Raw genomic sequence first — 21,284 nt, 5'->3', positions numbered from 1 at the left:
CTTTATCACTGGCTGTGAAATGTTCGGTTGAAGAAGTAACAGAGGATTGGTCCTTAGTCGTCTCTGTCTGAGTCACGTCTGAGTCACTTTTCACAGACGTGGGAGTCCTCCCTGACTCGCCTACCTCTTGTTGTACAGATGTGGTGATGGCAGACGTGGTTTCCTTATCAGCCATAGTTTGAGTTTCTGTAGTTGCTTTGGTGATCTGTGGTTCAGCTGGTGTTACTGTAGGAACAGCGTCAGCAGATGTAGCTTTGACATCACTCATCCCCTCTGTGGCGTCTGTGGCAGTTGGACCAGCTTCAGTTTTTTGTGTACTTTCTGATTCAGACACTGTGTCTTTCTGTGTGGGGCCTTTTGTGGTCAGCTCATCTACACCAGGGAATATTTGAGGAGGTGTTGATTCAACCCTTGGGATTATATTAGTGTCATAGTAATCAATACCAACATCTGGGATCTCTGTTGAGGTCAAGATTGCTGTCGGTTCCTCTGTAGATTCAGTAGAGCTATCAACAGGGACATCGGTCCAATCGTAATCAAACACTGCTGTATTTTCTTCGCTTGCTCCCAGAGTCGTCACATTTGTGGATATCTGGGTACCTTTGGCCTCTTTTTCTTCTGGGCCCTGTGGCTCCAGTGTGATCTCATGTTTACCATTTATGAAACTTACAGTTGGAGTGATAGTTACAGCAGCCTGGGAGAAATGGTCTGGTTCTCCGCTGTGCAGGATGGGCTCACCATCAGCTATGGATGCGGTTGGATGGTCAGGCACAACTGGTATGGTGGGAGACTGAGAATCTTGGTCAACTGGGAAGAAAATAAGTAACAAAAAGGCAGATTGTGACAATGTGACAATATAATTGCGAAGCAACTGAAAGTGTAGTTCATATATTAAAAACAAACAAATAAACACCAGAGTACATCTCTTCACAAAAGAGGAGACTTTACAGCTTTGAGAAAGGCTCCTTTAAAGATTAATTTTATGGGGGACTCCACCATTTTTAAAATCAAATTCAGTTTATTAGGCATAGGGATTACCATAACATGACTTTCACTGTGAAGTCTAAGAACAAAGTCTTGTTAACAAAAAAGCCAGTGTGACAAACATTTAAAAGACAAGGACAATTACCAGGCAAAAGAAAGCAGTTCTGTGTCCAAACACATCATATGAACTACTTCTTCTTATGCTGCATCTTCTAGCAAGTCAATGGATTAATGCTACAAATAAGCTATTCAACTAAATGTGTGAAATTGAGATTTATAGAAAAGCTGTGGTTATCACAGTAACAAAGCACTCACAGTTTTATTCTCGCAAAATCATTCTTTCAAAAAAAATTTTTGAAATAAACAAACATTGCAAAACTCTGCAAATAAATCCCTCTCCAACATATTTGTGTCTGAACTTCATCCAAACCATAATTTAAAGATTTATGTTCTGAGTGGATGTGAAAAGAAAATATTATCAAGAGGCCACTTGAACATAGGAATTTCCAAGTCCTCCAGTGATGCTAACAAAGTCTCAGTTGATTTACTAAAGGAACTGCTCGTATTATTTAGAAGACAAATGACACAGAAGGTAAAAAATTGAAATATCATATGTAGCTATTTTCACAATTTATTTTTGTTAGGTATGAATAATAAAACACATGAAAAACTATGCTCTATAATACAACCCTAAACAACATAATCACAATCTACTGCTTAAAAAATGGAGCAGAGTTGAATAAAACATTTATGTCCAATTTTTAATACATTTCACAAAGGTAACATTTATAGTAGGGCTAATTTGGACAACACACTGATTGTGTTATTGTGTCCACTCCCTGTATATAATCTAAACAGAGGTTCACTGACTAAGTGATTTCAGATGTCCGTAGCTGTCTGCCCTTAATTTTAAGTCTAACACAGAATCAGCGTTCAATTCCCTTCACAGCATGCAATGTTACAATTTTATCATCATCCACCTACGCTATGTTGCCTCAAACGGTTTTATTATATAAATAAACATGACATTCTCTGGCTGGAAATAATCCACTTCCTTTTAAAAGAAAGCTGCCTTAAACTACCACATCCCTGCCAAGATAATAAAGACATATGTTACAGCTCAATTAAGTGAACTAATAGATTCAAATCATAACCTTTGAAACTAAGCAAAGGGTTTGAATCCATGCACCAGCTTATTGAGGAAAAGTATAATAAGTGAGGATCTTTAACTCTCTGACCTTCCTCCCTAGGAGTGAGCCGTAGCATCAAGGTTTTTACAAATCTGATAATATACAAAGGGCGGGTGGCAAGGAGAACAGAGCCAGTAAATCCTAAAATGAACAGTTTGGTCCTGTTGGGACTGAATTGTTTACCAGTGTTTGCACACTATAGTACAAGCAAAGAGGAGGAAAATATTATTCACACACAACAACATGAAATCCTTCAGTATACAAACTACTCTCTCTCTCTCTCTCTCTCTCTCTCTCTCTCTCTCTCTCTCTCTCTCTCTCTCTCTCTCTCTCTCTGTTTCCCACAAATAGTGATTCAGAAAGATTATTAGTTGCAAACAAGAACACCTGCAACAGCTCAGTTTTGAAGAAAAACACCTGTTTAAGACCAAGTCTAGGCCTGGGAACTCAGGCAATGAACCCACCTGACTGACCCACACACTTCATACACACTACCTCCCCCCCATCTCACTCACTCTGGGGTTGTTTGAGATACTTAGTTATCCATAGTTAGTGCATTACCTACAGTAGATGGCGGTTGGCACACCCCTAATTCTGAGAAGCAGTCAGGAGGACAGACATGAAAGCAAAGCAATTTACTGCTGTCGACGAGGGCAGCAGTGAAAGGTGAAAAAAAATCAATATCAGCTTAAGTTTAAGGTAAAATTATTGTTTATAGATAAAGGCTTCAGTGTCCCCTGTATGAATGTAAACAGGGCTGTCTGACTGCACGGTAAAGTGGGGAAAATAATCTCAAAATAGCATACACTTAACCTTTTTCTCATTCAGTGTATGCTGACATGGACAGTTGTCTACTTTGCATTGCCTCTCCACAGGGGTTCCCCAGGGCTCAGTGCTGATGAGCCATCGGTCTCTGCACGGGTCTCTGACTGCCTCTCTGACATAGCTACTTGGATGAAGGCACATCACCTCCAGCTGAACCTTTCAAAAACTGAACTGCTCATCCTCCATGCTAAAACTACAATACACCACAACATCAACATCAAATTGACTCCCTGTGTCTTGCCCCTACCAGTGTGGTGAGAAACTTAAGGGTGATGATTGATGACCAACTCACCTTTTCCAGTCACGTCGCCTCAGTTACCCGGTCATGCCGCTCAACTCTTGACACAAGCTGTCGTCATCTCAAAACTTGACTACTGTAACGCCCTCCTGACGGGCCTGCCAAACTGCACAGTAAAACCACTTCAGATGATCCAGAACGCGGTGGCGCGCCTGGTCTACAACCAGCCAAAAAGGTCACATGTCACACCGCTGCTCATCGAGCTCCACTGGCTACCTGTTGCAGCCCACATCAAATTCAAATCTCTAATGCTCGCCTATAAAGTTGTCTCCGGTACTGCACCCAGCTACTTGAACATGCATGCATATGCTACCTCTACGACTGTTGCCCTCTTCCAATGAACGCCGCCTGGCTCTGCCACCTGTTCGCGCAAGGCAATCCAAACTTTTTGCATGTCTTGTTCCTCGTTAGTGGAATGCACTACTAGTTCCTACCAGAGCAGGGGTGTCCCTCTCTAACTCCTGAAGACCCAGCTCTTCAGAGAGGACCTTCTCTCCTAGCACCACGACAATTCTACTCCTTAAAGAATTGTCACTAGCACTTATTTCTGCACTAATGGCTCTTATTGCACTATACCTTGATTGTTCCCCTTTTTTCCCCTGTAAGTCGCTTTTGATAAAAGCGTCTGCTAAATGACTAAATGTAAATGTAAATGTAAATGTAAACCTAATATTTGTTTATTATAGACTAGGCTAAACTACATTTGCTGCTCTCCAAACTAGGGTCATGCCAACTGTAATTTACTGTAGGTAATGCACTGACTATGGATAAGTACCTCATACAACCCAACTTCAATAAGTCCACACTTCCCTTTAAGTATTAGCTTAGATTAGCTTAGCATTAATACTGGTAACTGGAGGAAACTGCTCGCCTGCCCCTGTCTAACAGCTACATCAAACAAACAGTTAACAGGGTTACAACAAGACTATTAATGGGGACCACTTGCTAATTTCAGGATGTTTTTGCTCTAAAATGGTTAATACATGTATTCCAAAATGTCACACTGTTGCTTTAAGAATCAATTTAGCAAGCCTACGTGAAGTGAATATTAAATAGATGCTTTATATCAGGAAGAAAGTCCAGTTGGTGGCTTTGTGCATTGTTGAATGACATTTGTGGTTGGCACGCCTCTCAGGATCATCATATAAACACTTGGTAAACAGTGTATCTAACGGTCTTCCATTAATCAGAAACACATGGGCACTGTTCACATGACAATAACAATGGCAAATTATGCACAACACTAAATATTCATTCATTGATATTACTGTGGACTTTGTTACCATGCAGCCAGACAACACAAGTTTTTCCACAAACTTTCCCACACAAACTGGGAGGGCAGAGAGAGTGCCTCAGCTGAGCCACATCACATGATGTCGCAGTAAAAGCAGCTATAATCATTTGCTTTGGTCAGGCAGGCCCCAGCTGTCCTCACAGAGAGGGGAGACTTTGTGCTACAGATGACATCACCTTCTGAGGTGGTGGCCAGTCTGTGCCGAAGACAGGCATCTGTGCTTGCTCAGGTACACTGCCAACATAACTCTTTTATTGCCAGTCGTGCTGTGAGTAAGCTGGTGCATGCACACAGAAGGAGAGAAATACTGCAAATGCATAGTGAGTAGCGGCACAAATACACACAAGGTATAAAGACACAAACAGATTTTGGATCTCTTTAACATACAGCACTACATGTGCACACACAAACATACAAGTTATGTAATGTGCACTCTTGACAACTAAACTGACCACATTACATGTACACAGTGCTGATAAACACACCCGCAGTTTAGAGTGTGTAAACCTGGAGTACAGATTGCTGCTCTCTCAGGCACCTTTACCACGAATCCAGACCAAATTCCAAAAACTGCCAAATGAGCAATTCATTGACTTGTGTCTTTTCCAATTCAACAGATCCCTCTCATCCAACAAGAGCTGCTCTTGGGGGACAAGGAATGAGTCACCACGGCAATGTTTGCAGCTCAGATGGAGAGAAAATTAAAGGAGTACAAAATTATGCAGCTGCTGTTTGCATGTGAGAGCAAGTGCTGTTGACCTTAAAGTCATAGACTAAATATGTATTTTAAAATTCTTAATTTGCTGTAACTAAATATCTTTAAGCAATGTCTGCAATAACATTATTGGCTTAACTCAAATAGGAACATTTGAGTCATCCCTGTATCCTCAAAAATAAGCAGAAATATATATTATATAATTATAGATAGATAAAGAAACCTTAGTAAATTATGTCCTGATTTCACTCTCTCTCTACTGCAGTCTCAAGCCTGTTTTTTTATTTCAGTTTCTCTCCTGCTCTCTTTCCCATTTTCTCACTTGTCCACAGTATGTTGTAATGATTATCAGGACATCTGCTAGGCTGGACTGACTGAGGAGGTCCTCAGGCTAAGCAGTCTTTCAGCAGTAGTTCACACTGAGAACACACACAAACATATGCCTGAGGGAACCGGAAAACTAAACACGTCAACTTGGTGACTTAAGAAAGAACTTGGAAAGAAATGACTCACCATGCAAAAAATGAGCACAATATGCTGGATACTATGAGTGTTTTACTGTATATGTAGATTATAATAACCCAAAAATATTAGGGGTGGGAGTCACAGAGCAACTCATACGGTACTATCAAGATACGCTGCCCATGATGATAATGGTATCACAACACAGCGTTTGTGTGATAGTTGTTACATTGCAAGACAATCATCTACAATACATCACAAGAAGTAAAATTCTGGTGTCAGTTTCATAGAATTTGACAAATGAGATGAAACAATGTACAACAAAGTGCACACACACACACACACACACACACACACACACACACAAACACAAACAACAACTACATATCTACATGTGCCATTATTCGAGCGTAAAATAGCCATAAACTCCGTAGTGGGGTTAAAATAAAAGGTAAAGTACTGTGCCTCGCTAAAATGTTTTTTAAAAAAATCAAATTGCCCAACAGCAGAGGCTCAATACATCGCCTATACTGTGTTTACATTAAATGATTTTACTCCACCCACTTAATTTCTCTGGCAGTCAATATCAAACTTCCTCTCTACTTCAGCACCCTGGACAGCACAGCCTCCCCCAACTCAAAGCTACCGTACAATGCAACATTATGATAAAGAATACAAAAAGGCTATTCATGAGAAATATCAAATTCTCGACAAACTGTGCCATAACTGGTAACAAATTGCAAAAACAACACAGACCAAATACAACAAATTCATATAGCCATAAAGTAAACTGGACACACAGTATTAAATTGCAGAGCTTGATTGGAATTCAGTAAACTAAAGCCAGCTGAAACATGATGGGGAAAGCTTTAACTATCTCCATAATGGCTATTTTTATTCAGTCAGGCCCTCCTCCAATACTTAACACATTTTATCATTGTGGTAAATAAAGTCTAAAATACACTTAGATTAGAACCATGTGCACTGCATAAAAAGCTTGAGTTAAACTTGAGTTAAAGTTAAAGTGAGAAAAGTTAAATTTATATTGTTGGTATGTCTTACCTGATACATTCTGCATGGTAGTGGTCACTTGGATGGATTGTTCTTCAGCAACCACTGTACCTGGGGTGGGGGTCGTCTTAGCCACAGCTGGAGCGGATGTAAAGAACTCTGTGCCCATCTCTGTGGCTGTACTGTCCTCTATCAGGGAGTCCCCGCTGTGCTCTATCACCTGAGTGGTGGACTCATCAAAGACGTGCACGCTTGTTGACGATGTCACATCTTCAGCTGACGTTCCACCATCAATGGGGGAGGTCGCAACTCCAGATGTGGTCTCTTGCGTTGCCTCTACATCCTGTGTTGGAGGTGTGGTCTCTGGTGGTCCTGTGGTGGTGATCTCCACCTCGCTGCTGGGTTGGGTGTTACACATAAAGGTGGTGTCAGTGGAAATGGTTGTGGGGATTGGTGTGCCCTCACTGATGCCAATGCTGTCTGGTGGGCTGGAGGAGGCGTCCCATTGGGGTGGCTGAGTAGGTGGGTGTGCCTCTAGAGCAAAACCAGTCTCAATCCCATCTTCATCGTAGTCTATGAATGGGAATGGTGTTGTTGAATGAATATCTGCGGTTGAGGGGGATTCTGAGAAGTCCACTTCCTCGCTGGTTAGTTCAGCTGACTCTGTTGGATTGTCAGTGAGGTCAGAGGTCATTGCTGTGGTGATCCCAGACTGCAGAATGGTTTCCTCAGTGTTCCCCTTTGCAAACATGGGCTCTGTGCCGAAAGGGGGAATGGGGACATCAGGTTGGATTGTGCTGATCTCAATTACTGACAGATCGTCTGGCTCCTCGGTGGGTTCGTCCACCGACTCTGTGGTATCAGTGCTCTCTGTTGTGTGTTGGGGTTCAGGGAATACGTCACCACGGTGGGGACCGGGCTCCACATAGGTTACATTTTCATTTACAAAGTCAACATTAAAGCTTGGTGCGGTTGTTTCATCATCTTCATGTTCCTCTTTGATGGTGGGTGCAACTGTGGTGAATAACTCTTCCTCTTGGCCTGGCAGAGTGGGGCGAGGTGGAGTCATACTGGTAGAAAACATAGATGGAAGATTTGTAGGGGCTGCAGAGTCCGAAGACTCTTCTGCCTCTGATACAGTTTCGGATGTTGGGGTTTGTGTGGTGGTGCTACTCTCAAGCAGAGGGATGGAGGTGGTGGAGCTGATGGTGGTGGTGGAGATTTCTACCACAGACACATCCACAAAGGAAGTCTGGTTGATCACCTTAGTCCTTCCTAAAAAACACACATAAACACAATTGGAAAAAAGTCATATTTCAAAAAAGCTTTACTCCTTTAAATATAAAGCAGAATTATTATAATGTGATCACTGACAAGACACCACACACTCTGTCATCTCAGGAGTATCATTTCACATCAATCACCTCACTTGAATTTGAATCAGTAATTTCTAGAGTGGGTTCTTCAGTTGGCAAAAGAATGCGATATCTGCCACATTACTGAGCCAAATAGCCAGTATTCACACTGTTACACTTTAAGAATACAGACGCCTTGCTGAGGTGTGGAAAGATGTTTGTGAGACAAGCCTCATGTTCAAGCCTCAAATTATATATATACATATATATATATATAGCTACAATAACTATGTGGCACTTAACATTAAAGTACCCCAAGTTAAAAGTTTACTAGAAACCTTAATGCTAAGGACTTCCTCTCTTAACTCCTAATGTTGTTTATAACCTGTGCTAACATTAATTCAGGCAAGATTCTCAACAAAACCAGTGGAACGAATGCTAAGTTCTGGAAGTTTTTATCTACACCACAATTACTGGCAAATAACCTCAATTATATTAAGGTATCAGTTAAGCCAATGTTATCATGTAGATTTTCCATTTAATAGTTGGCCTCTCGTTACTGATGAAACTGAATAGTTTGTCGTAAGCTTGTGGCATATGAGGTCATTTTCAAAGTGCTCTAGTTTCTGTGAAAAGCTAAGTGCACTGTAAATGTTTCTCTAAACATTTCCGGATCTGCCTGAAAGGATTCACATGACTGTAACAGAGGAATTAAACTGCATATAAACTTTAAGGAATCTAGTGTTGTGGTTTTGTTAGAATTGCCCTGACTATTTTTGTCCACTCTGCTCTAACAGTTTGTTGGTGGAGTGTTTACTTGTATTTTGTCCTTTCATTGAGCAGCAGCCCGTGATTTAACCTCTTCATCTCTCAGTGATGGTCTGAAAATGCTCACAGAGAAACTTGTCTACTTTTTCTTAAGGTTTTGTTAATGTAAGTCCCTTTAGCTCCTTTATGTTTGCTACTGCGCCTCTGTCCTCCTATGCACTCTCATTTACTCACACCCCTAACAGGAAACTTAGAAAGCTTTCCTCGCTGCTGCAGACAGACTGTGTGAAGCCAGCTGTTGACCATTACGTACTAGCCCTATTTCTTCATGAAACTATCTCTGATGTAAGGTGTGAGACACGTTTTTTCCTATCAGGAAAAATGGGCCATGCTCCTAGAGCATGCATTATCTCACCAATGCTGTTACTGAGGCCTTTGTTTTCTTCGGACCAATGCAGAGACCAATCACAGACCAATTATCCTCCCTTTTCCACCTCCTTTCTCCTTGTCTCTCTATGTAGTCTAACTGACACAGGTTTACATCATTTTCTTCAGATATTATTAAGAGTGGGAAAGCAGGAAATGATTGAGTGAGTCCTACCAAACAAGGGTACTTGAAAAGCACTTAGACAGGGGCGTTAATACAACACGACTGAGAGAGCTGACATGGAATACACAGAGCAGGACGTGAGGGTGGCCTGTTTGTGTGCCCTCTGAACTCCATGAGGACTTATCACTGCGAGAGCTAGCATAGCTCAGGGGCAGTAAATGGCCAGGCAGGGGACGGCTTATCTGTCCAACCTCTCATTTGTAAAGATGGAAAGGCCAGGTCAGGGGTCACCGAGGATGACTGAATTTAGAAGTCCAGCAGTAGCTTTGTCCATTATCCAAACGTCTGCTCTGATAAGTACAAGTGAGAATGACGGAGGGCAAACTTTGACAGCGGAAACAAGATGAGAAAGGCGAAAAGGGAATAAGATAGCAAGACTAAAAAGGCTGACAGGTGAGGTATTCGTTACTTTTGCTCGTTCTCTAGATGCCGACTATCTTCTGTCATTTGGTTTTACCCCGGGGACACTGATTAGTTAAGAACACTCACATTTTGAAGGATTAGTCTAATTTTGCATACCTTCAGTGAACCATGAAGTGTCACTATTTATAAGATCCTTAGCTATATTCTCTTTAGCCATGGTTTGAAACAAAGAGTTCACAACTCCTTGTGATAACACCTTGGCTACAAAGTTTTATTTTTAATTTGTTATGATATGAATAAAAATGAATTTGGTCTTTCCTAAATGTGATAACATTATCTAAAATGAAACACTTGAATATTTTGAACAGCATAAATTGTTTAGTTTGTTTCACATCACCAGTGAGGTTGTATAAGGATAAGGCTTACAGAGCCTTGATTAGCCCAGATGGAAGTAATAAAGATTAGAAAAAAACACAGACAGATACTGACTGTTCACAAACTCTTAAGCAAACGGTTGGTCATTAATCCCCCATTAGAATAAGAACTGCCTTGTCCATTGCTTTCAAAGTAAACAGAGGTTTGCACTATGATTCTACTCTCCTCTTGACTAATTTTTGTTGCCACGGAAATGGGAGGGAAACTAAACTGTGAGACAGTGAGGTCAACTGAACACTGTAATCTGTAAGTCTAGTCTGGCACGTAACAGGCAATGCTCCGAAGAAACTTCTGCCTCCAGAACAATGGACAAAAGATGAGACAGGTTGTAAACATTTCAAAATGTTTGTCTGTTTCAAATGTGGGAATATGTACAGCAGTGCAAAGAAGCAGAAAATCAAAGGGTGGGGGAGCAGAGGGGAATAGGAGATGAGATCATAGCTCCCCACAGTCCAGGCCTGGTTTTCACAGGGCATGGTCTGCGCCTTCAATTGCTATCTGTCTAAACAAAAATATAAACATATATGACCTACCATATGCATGTAACACTTTGTTCCATGACATACAGTGAATATTCTAATTACTAACAACAACTCCCTGTGAGTGAGTCTACCTTTAAAACAGTAGGCTCCGAGCTTCTTGGTTGGTTCTGGGAAGCCAGTCTGGTTTCTGTAGCGGTACATGGTCCTGACGCCGAGCAGGCCTCCTCCACACTTCTTTCTGGGTAATGCAACAGGGTGTCTTGCACTGCCGTCGGAGAGCCAGCCATAGTCGCATCTGTCCAGACCCTGTCGCCAGGCAGCATGGAGTTGACCAGGGGTTGCAAGGACAGCATTCCTCTTCTTACACTCTGCACTGGCCTCCTCCAAAGTCATTTTATTGGTCACAGGGGCATAGAAGACTTCACCTGAAATAAAGATGGTAAAAAGTTAGAAAAAGTAATAAGTCAAAGACATCATGGCAACATATCGTGAGTGATCATGGCAACAAAATTTGATTACTCTAAGACACCCCGGGCAGAGGATTCAGTTCAATATAACACAACTCAATAACAGATGTGCAGTCATTGCATATTTCATTTGAAATTATTTGAACTAAAACTGAGCTGAAAAGGCATTTGGAGTTACCTCAAACTACAGATCTTTTACATCATTTTGACCTTTCAGAAGAGACATAGCCCAAAAACAGCTGACAAAAGTCACAGCTGTGCAAGGCACGGTCCCAAAACTTCTCCCACCTATCATATTTAGGACAACAGTAGTTCATTCATTATATTAATCTGAGGTGGGATAGCAATGCAGACAATGTGCGTAGCCTGTCAATGAATGTGTCTGTGCTTCAGGACATTGGGTTTCCCCTCGGGGTGAATTAACAAGATTACACCTTCTATGTTTCCTTCTTTCAGTGTTCGTGTGAGGGTCTTACCTTCAGAAAGGTCACTGCACAATGGCAATTATGGCCATTTGTCTTTGCCTGCAGGATAATACATGGACTACAGAGAGTCGAGATCTTAATTGAAACCAAACATTACAAAAGAGGATGACTGACTGACTATATGTTTTCAGTTAGTCTTGGGCGTAGCGTTTAAATATCCCATGTTGGTTTTATCCCATTGATTTACAATTGCATTGAGATTAGGAGATACTTTCCACCCAGACATATCTTCCCCTCTTAAAAGCAGACAAGAGACATAGAAATCCTCCACAAACAGTCACTTTCAACAACCAATCTTCACTATTTTTCATGCTAATTTTATTGGAAATTTTGAAAAAGCTAATTTTAATCTATATAAACCATATGATTATAGACAAATAAAAAAGTGTGCATCTCAAAGGTGTAATAGATTTTAAATATATACACTACAATCACACATAACTTATGGTTATTTTGTATGGTATGGTTACTGCATTTTCATTTCAACTTCAAAGCCTATCAAACCACATCAGACAAACATGCCTGTTTTCCCAGTGTATTAAAAGGCAAAATAAAACTGAGCTTTTATTGATTAACATTATTACACTAATGAAGAACTATGGCATTGTGGTGTGCCAGCAGCAGGAGGCCCATGCCAATGCAACAAAAACCTCTCCTTTCTCTCTCCTCCTCTTTTTCTCCACCATGTTTTGGGTAGCTCTCTGCTTTAATATATATAAAATGAGGCAAAAATGTCAGACAAAAGTGTGTATTATGCAACTTTATATCACCAATTAATACAAACAATAATGATTCAACTCAGTAAATCACAGCAACTAACTCCTAAGTAGAGTGTTTTGATGTATGTGTGTAAACCCCAGTTTAATGAGAAAACACCTACATGTCATGTACAAATAGCCCAGAGAACAGTGAGGTCAAAGATGCATGTATATTTTCTTGGAGATATTGAAGCACTAAGTGGAAGATATATGTGCATGTCCCAGGGGGCTTTAGGGCGGGCTGACATTCCCTGGCTGACACCATTTGTCTACATCTTATAATACAGATGTCACAATGCTGACTGGTGGCTTCATATGCACAACTAATTCATTTGCAACCTGTGCCAAATAAGTTGAAACTGATATTATCTATTGTAGCAGGGCTGCACTGTATAAACTGCCCAGATAAGAAGAGCGACTACAGAGGCCTGACTGGAGTTAAAAATGTGTCAAAAGGGATTTAAACGCTCATAAAACGCTCTGAGTGGAGTGGAGTCCATCAGCAGTAACCGGCTGGATAATGAACAGACAGACAGAGGCTGTTGGCTGAGAAGTGAGGACTTCCCATTAACAGTGCCAAAGACATTCAAAACTCCTATTATCACATTTTGGTTTCCGATTTTTTCAAAAACCATTATGGTTAGGAATAATTGTCGATTGCTGCTTTAGAGTGAATTTATTAGGAGCTTCTCTTTAACCCCAACTCCCTTTGTTCAACACATTAAATGATTTGGTGCAACAAGATATATAAAAGTTCACACATTGCCACCAGTGCAGTATTCAAATAACATTTAAGTTTATGTTCACAAAGGTCTTATAAGCTGTAAAAATAATTACTTTGGGACTGTAATAACTCGGAGGCATTTCAGAGGGTGTGTCACTGCCTCTTAATGACATCTCATTGCTTAGGACTAGAAGAGCCGCATTTTGTGGCATACTCACCATCAAGTTTGTCTACGTAACAGTATACATCATAGGTGTCCGTGGGTTTCCTGGTCCCATATGACCTCACACCAGGCTTACTCTTAAGGTTCCCATAGCAGCCCACCCTTGGCTTTGTGATTGGGTATCTGTACAGAAAGACAAACAACAAAACTAGTTTTAGCCATCAAATGTATATCAGTGAATAGCAGTGTTGTTAAAGATAAATGCCTTTACAGCAGATAATTAAAATGCAGCTAACCTCACTGTCTGGTCAGCAATCCAGCCGGCATCACATTGATCAAAGCCATCTTCATAGGCTGCTCTCAGTTGGTCAGATGTAGCGATGGTGGCTCCAATGTCTTGGCAAGTTTGGACGGCTGTCTGGTAGTCCAAAGTGTACCTGCTGGCTTTTGCCCGGTAGTGAAACACAACACCTGGCCACAAATAGAAGACAAAAATTGACCATCAAAAACGAAACTTAATGTTTTGTATAATATCATGAACATAGTGATCTGCAATTCATCAGCATAATTTCAGTGCTATAAATTATATCAAATGTCTTATAAAGCACACACCATGGGGGAAATAATTGAGTCTCTCAGCTTCTCTGGAAAGGGGGAACTTTGCAATAAACCAAGAGGATAAGCGAAATACTCCACAGTTCACCACAAATGAACAAGATAACTGCAGATGATGCCATGGCCTTGAAATCCCCATATTTGTGGACAGTAAACAGACGCAGAGTATATGATTGATAGACCTAATTAACATTGCAGATATTGCAGCTGGAACAGAGGTTATGCAGACTGTAAACCAGTGAAAACCAAAACTATCCCAGCATCCCCCCACCCCACCCATGTTTTGTACATCCCTAAAACATGAATTATATCTCCCAGAATACTTCTCAACTGACATGTAGAGTGCATATAATGACACTAGGTATGGACTGAATAATCCCTCCCAAGTAGAGTACGACACTATTGTTGCATCATCATATACATAATTTAGTACTTGTGTAAATTTGAGGAGGGATATTGGGGAATACTGTTATTACTCAGTAAAGGCAAAGTAAAAAAAAACTTGGTAACACCCACTGTGTGCCCCACCAAGAGAAAAATCCCCACTGACAAGGTGGCACCCAAGATGACAGGGATGGATGAGTTTATAACATAGCTTTTGTGGGCCAACATTTGTAATACCATCCATATTTAGGCTCTAATGGCTTATTGGGTTAGATGGCTGAACACTGGAATTAAAACACTACAGTTCTTGGTATGGACAGGGACGTGAAGTCTCATCTCTTTTTAAGGGGGCATCATCGCCGCTAAAAAAAGAACTTAAAACTGTGGTTACTCTGCGTAACTACTGGGTAGCTGCTGCTATCAAAGTAAGCAGAAGGGCGCCCATAGTTCTCTCATATCGTTTACATTTCTATCACCACTTGTATTGCATTTCACTATTATTAAACCCTTGCAGCAACCCCCCTCCATGTTCAGAGAGGATCTCGGGGAAGCAATTTTAGAGCTTTTGGTATGACGTGGGAAAGTTATCATGAATCTCTTACCATTGACATCGAGGTTAACTGTATCCTGGGTGTCCTCTATGCCGTACATGACCTCACATCGATAAGTGCCGGCATCACTGGCTCGCAGCTTGACCATCGTCAATGAGGCGTCGCCTACATCCTCAGGGTGACTGGGCACGGATACACGGTTCCTGTAGATGGAGCCTATTTTGATGACGCCATTTTGTGCCACCAGCACTGTGGATTCCACTTCTCCTTCTATTTTGGTCCATTTGATCCGTAAGTAATCTCTGGTATAAGTGGCAACTCCATTGGGACTGATCACTGGTGCTGATGTTGGGATGGTGGAGAAGAAGCAGGGAAGGTTTACCTTGCCTGAGAGGGACCCAGTGACTGGTCTGATTATTGATAATGCATTGGAGGCTGAAAGGCAAAAAGCAAAACAGTTAAATGCATTTCAAAATCACATTTTATTCACTACTGTATTGTGCATTTCTTGCTGCTCTTTTATGCATTTTTTCATCTTAAACACAAAAGCATGTCTCTTCTGTTTACTCTCATTCCTACAGATACATGTAGACACTATAAACTGCCCGACTCATTTATGTTGACGGGGTGTGACAACTACACCCAGCCTAATAAAAGAGAACATGCATCATGGCCTGAAAACGGCTCTTGGAAAGTCAAACCTCATCCTTAAAATGCTGGGTGTGGGAACATATTCAACACTGACTGCAGTGTATGTACAGTATGTTAGAGATAATTGGCTGAACAGTGGAGTCATGGCTGCATCAATTCATGTTGGGCCACTGCTGAGATGATGACAGGTAGACCCACATAAACACAAGTAAAATATGTCATCAATGTGGTGCACACCAGAAAATATTACGTATCTCCCTTCTCATGACCTCCTACTCTTTTCTCAGCTGAACAGTTGCAGCTCATGTTGCACACCTACATTACTACTCTGGGTAAAGATATTTGATTTAATCCCACATCTTGAATATATTGCAAACAGTAAGGAACTGCGCCACTGCAAAGCCATACAAGGTTAACTGTTACACAGTGTAATCCACCTCCCCCTGAGGTCATTTAAAGCTGTTGACTGCATCTCAGTCTCACTCCACTTCTATGTGATGAAGCGAAGCAAAGGGGATGTCAGACACAAATGAATGGCAACAGGCTGAATCACGCTCAGCCCTGTGGAGAGGAAGAAGGATTCACCTTTTTATTTTTTTTAGAGAGGGGGGGGTCACAGGGAACAATGTGGGGAATGCTCTGGAAACAGTGGTGGGACAGCCCCAGAGGCATGAGTGTGTGTGCTTTAGCAGAGGGCCTTATTAGGATGAGGGGTGAAACCAGCTGTTCCAGACTGAGAGCCAAGTCTAATTGAAAGGTGTCCATCTGTACCCAGAGTCTGGGGGCCTGCAGAGCCAGGGGGGCCAGAGGAGCCCTACATGTGAACCTCAATGGTCACCTTCACCACTGACTAAAGTTTTGCAGGTTTGACGGGAAGACTGGAGGGGGCTCATCACAGCCTGCTACTATAAGCACAGAGTGAAACTTTAATGTTGTGAGGCACAGCTGACACATCAGTCAGTTTGCTGCTGATAAGCTGAATACAGACGCCAGCTGAATGTGACCACGTCTAATGACTTTTAGGGAAACTCACAGAGGTGAGCAGAGTGGAAAAGGAGTGAGGGGAAGGGAGAGAGGGAGGGTGATAAAGAAAAGAAGAGAGAGAGAGGAAGAGATTTGGTGAGAAGGAGGGAGGGAGAAAGGAGTGACTGAGGAGCAGAGAGGTAGGGGGAGAAGCATTCACTCATTCATAACTTACCTGTTGCAGTCGCAGCTTCACAGAGACAATATAACCACAGGATATACTTTATATATTGTATCATCTGTTGGAAAAATTAAAAAAATGTGCATTAGGAAACATTTTATACAATGTCTTTACATTTTGTGTTGCTTCTCTTGGTTTTCTTTTCGTGCATCCATGTTCCATACGTTTGTTGAGTTATAATATACATAAAACTGCTGAAGATATTCTCTGTGCTCTGACAGAGCTGATTCCTCATCTAAAAGGAATCTGATTCCTCATCTAAAAAAAAATCAAATATCCAGACATAAGCACAGCCTAACCTAGATTACTTGCTCTTAACTTTAATATAAATACAGTTTCATACATTCTTCTAGATAATAATGGATGGAGCTCCCTCTTATAAATAAGCTGACTTTAAAGAGCCCGTGGAAGCTATCAACATCACATATATCTGAACATTTTCATTTGATTTTATTAGAAATAGGCAGCGATAAAGCTTCCTGTGGGGTCACACTGCAGAGTTTTTGTAGACAGGACGACAGGAGTTGTAAGCCCCCTGTCCTTATTTCCACCCCACTGTATAAACACAAGTGGTGGGTCTCAGTGGGAGCTGCAAACTGTTATAGTCTATAAAAACGAGCTACTCACACTATATAATGGCAATTGGCAATGGCAAAAGATCATCATCTGAACTATTTCAGGGTGGGTATCCCAAGTCAACAGACCCACCCTAATGGAAACTAAATAAAATGAGACTTTGAGAAGACAATAAGAGAATGAGGTCTACGGCTAATAACCTTTAAATCTCTTTCTGCATGTATGTTTCTGATTTATGTAAAATAAATAAATAAACTAACTAAAATACATGTTGTAATAATAATAATAATAATAATAATAATAATAATAATAATAATAATAGAATAATAGCAACAACATAATTTATATATGAAGAATGAGCGTGAGTTACTGGCACTCGCAGAAGGGTTTTCTAGGAAATCGAGAAGAGAAAAAAAAAACAATAGTTCAGAGAAAAATCAGCACTTAAGCATCACACAGGCTTACAACTGTTTGCAGATTTTTGAAGCCGGTGTATCTTTATGTGCAACTCGGAGATGCTCTCCGCTATCAAACAGAAATATCTGGAAGATAAAATATTGATATTGTCATCCAGTAGGAAGTTGATGAAAACTTTGACTTCTGGTTTTGCTGCTGCTTCTGTGACTTTTTCTTTTTTTTCTTCACGGAAACACCTGCTGCTCGTTCAGCAGAAATATAAATAGCGCGGCATTCATTCTAATTTCAGATTGTAAAGTGTGAATTTACTGCTAAAACTTCTTCAATCCGCAGGGCTGACATTCACTTGCGTCGCTCAGTAGCGGGACACTGTGTAGGTTATCTGAGGACAACACGGCATCACTGGGTGCGTCCGAGTTAAACCATTTGTAGACTGAGAAGTTTACTGAAATAGATTTATTTGTTTTATGTGTCACCGTTTGCTATATATGATAATAAAATGTTACATACGGTGCGAACAATAAAGCCAACAAGGCATTAATTGCCAATTCTCTACTTTGGAGTCTAGATGTATGGTTCAGTTCAAACAGGTAAAAAAAAAGTAAAATACTTACGTTTAAAGTTGTTTTATTCCATAAAATACACGAATAATGATGTATGTCCTTAAATCCAGTTAGTCCCAGTGCGTAACATGGGTGCGTAAAATGTGCCCAAATAGGTCCACTCCAAGTCGGCGCAACAGCACTTATCTCCTCGGTGCGCCTCTCTCTTCTCCTTGATGTTCCAGAGTTGCAGGGTCCCACTTCGGGATGATCCTGGTTCTGAACGAGGCGACAGAAACCGTGAAGTGCTGGCAAGCAACAAGTTCAATTTTGCCTAACGCACGCTGTTATTTCGTCAGTGTTGGAGAGGAGGGGCAGAGTGCCCATCAGAAAAGTGAATGAGACACCTTAGAGAGGAGGGGTAAAACTTAATTTGGCCCTGTGCCTGAGAGGTGCATCCTCATCCAATCAGACGGTTCCGAAATCACGTGGATCATTTGTGCAGGTGACACATTTGTCATTTTAGAGTGAGGGTATTTTCACATCAGGAGAGTTCCAAATGTGATATTTTCATATAAAAGCAATCAAATGAGAAAATAATTACGCCAAACATAAACTTTTATGATGGGTGTGTCATGTTTATAGCGCTTGTTGGTTAAAATCAACAATTTTTGATGCAAGTCTCGTGTTGATACTCTGTGTAGAGCGCAACAGTCATATCCAAGGGTGCGCAATGGAAACGGGGTGGTGCAGACATGTCTCTGGCTGGATTTGAGTCACAGTCTGCTGTTTTTTCTGACAACACATTTTTGTCAATACTATGAGGGAGTTCTGACCATCCACCCCATTGAGCCACTTTGGACAGTTTTTGGAGTTGCAGGTGTGGTGCCTCGATTTCGAGATGCGCAAAGGAAGTACTCAGCAAACAGTGGTTAACTGTTAACCTTTGTGCTTGGCTTTTCCACACGGGGGAGAGGATGGACCACAGTTTATCGACTGCTGCCTAATAATCTCCACGATTGGCTACTGTTAGATAGATAGGAGGGCTTAGCTGAGTGGGCTGAGCGTGTGTGTGTGTGTGTGTGTGTGTGTGTGTGTGGTAGGTAATCTTCTGTGTGGCAGTGATTATAACTCCCAGCAGTTAGGGATATGGCAGGACAGCAAATAGTTTGATATGTCCATATTAAGAATATTTAGACTGAACATAAAACCTACATTACTTGTTTGACATCTCAGAATAATAAAAATAAATTGACAGAATAATCCAATTTGTTGTTCATCTGACATAAAACCAGAATGGTGTTGAATGCAAACATATACATTGTTTACATATTATGTATATTTATTTATTATTTTAACTATCTGTTTTGGTGTTCATTGTATGAGAGATCCTCTTTGATGATAATACTTGATACTTCATATAATGATACTTCATGAACCTTAAAATAAAAGTATTTTAAAGTAGACTTCCTGTATGCACGTTTTCAATATTTAATGATCCCTGTAGGATTTGAAACGTAAAGCAAGCAGAGTGATTGTATGAAGACTGCAAAGCACTTCCAACTTATCAAGGTGATCGTTAGTTATTCTTTATCAGTTTGTTTAGTGCATAAACTAATGAACATTTATCTAAGCATATTTTCTTGTAAGAGCAAAATAATCATTTTTTTCCTTCAACATACTTTGCATTGGAGCTTTTTTTTCATTTTAATAGCACAACATCATGGATGGTTTCAGCAGAAGGTCACACAATGGTATCATGTTCATGCTCCTTAATGACAGCCTGACAGACGTGAAGGCTTCTGCATGTGAATCAAACTGAATGGTGGGTCTGGTTGCTGACTCTAGTGAGGCGGACTAATTGTTCAAAATCATGGTGCTGCCTTCTGAAGGCGCTCACACCAGCTGAGAGCCAGAGCAGAGGTGATAAGCCTCTAACACAGAAGATTGCCCTTGAAGCCCGAGGGCCCTTGTAAACAATCCTAGGTGCCTTTTCCATACCTGAGTGCATTGTAATCATCTCAGGGCTCCGCACCAGTTACCCACAGTGCATTTCTTCTCTGCAAGGCTGGACTGGTCTGGACAGCCGGACTCTGAGAAAGAAAGGAGACAAGAGAAACACTAAGTTAGACAGAGAGAGAAGGCTGGAGTTCACAGGTTGTCAATTTTGACTAATTTCCTATCTCCATTAGACAATTAGCAAATGACACTTACAGAGACAGTTTACCCCAAAATTGAAAGTTTCCTTTAAGCGCATCTTCAACTTAAGCAGTTTGAGACAGTTTTGAGCTCTGAGCAAGCAGATAAAAGGTGAGTGTACAGCAATCAATAACACACCGTGACAAAGACAGATTGCATTCTGATGTCAAAGCTCCAGGAAATACGTTTCATACTTTAACCAAAAACTTGACAAAGAGCTCAAACTGACCTGATTCTGGGTGGAATTTGCCACCTGACACCGACATAATTGACCACTACTCAGTTTTAGAGTTACGGGAATCATTTAATCATTTTACAACTGCAGCTTCTTAACTGAGTCATCGTTAAGTTAGAAGTTGCAAGTCACTTACTGCCGTGTAAAACGTCTCTATGTGTAACTGTGGAACTCATGTTGCCTTTCACTACTCGTAAATCAATGAGTCAAAGAGCCAATCAAAGAGCGTTTGATCCTGGTGATCTGCTGTGTGGGCCCCAAGATGACCCACATATCACATGACCTATAAAGGTGGTCTACCTCCGGCCCCATGCCACCTCAGACAGCATCAAAAGGGAGTCAAATTTCTCTAACTGCAAGGGATCCAATGTAATGAAACTGTCAATGTCAAAGGCCGAAAGCTTCTCTGATTTATTGATTGCATGTACAGTATCTACCTAGATCTGGATTTTCTGTGATTCTGTAAAAGTAAATCATGCAAATCTATAAACAGAGTAGAGGAAATCTGGAATTATGTAGCC

The 21,284-nt window shown here is 41.0% G+C and overlaps 1 protein-coding gene across 1 annotated transcript in view; it reads right to left on the bottom strand.

Moving 5' to 3' along the window:
• Nucleotides 1-20,794, bottom strand: part of LOC131974409 (versican core protein-like) — a 55,944-nt gene extending 35,150 nt beyond the window's left edge. The window contains exons 1-6 of the mRNA XM_059336699.1: nucleotides 20,758-20,794; nucleotides 20,372-20,422; nucleotides 14,991-15,374; nucleotides 13,686-13,860; nucleotides 13,445-13,572; nucleotides 10,924-11,217 (exon numbers count right to left, since the gene is read on the bottom strand). Coding sequence (XP_059192682.1) covers nucleotides 10,924-11,217; nucleotides 13,445-13,572; nucleotides 13,686-13,860; nucleotides 14,991-15,374; nucleotides 20,372-20,422; nucleotides 20,758-20,794 — 1,069 coding nt within the window. The remainder of the gene's footprint in view (nucleotides 1-10,923; nucleotides 11,218-13,444; nucleotides 13,573-13,685; nucleotides 13,861-14,990; nucleotides 15,375-20,371; nucleotides 20,423-20,757) is intronic.
• Nucleotides 20,795-21,284: the final 490 nt, after the last annotated feature.

Source organism: Centropristis striata, chromosome 7 (assembly GCF_030273125.1).
Source record: "Centropristis striata isolate RG_2023a ecotype Rhode Island chromosome 7, C.striata_1.0, whole genome shotgun sequence".
Taxonomy (NCBI): Eukaryota; Metazoa; Chordata; class Actinopteri; order Perciformes; family Serranidae; genus Centropristis; species Centropristis striata.
This window is presented reverse-complemented; position numbering and strand designations above follow the sequence as displayed.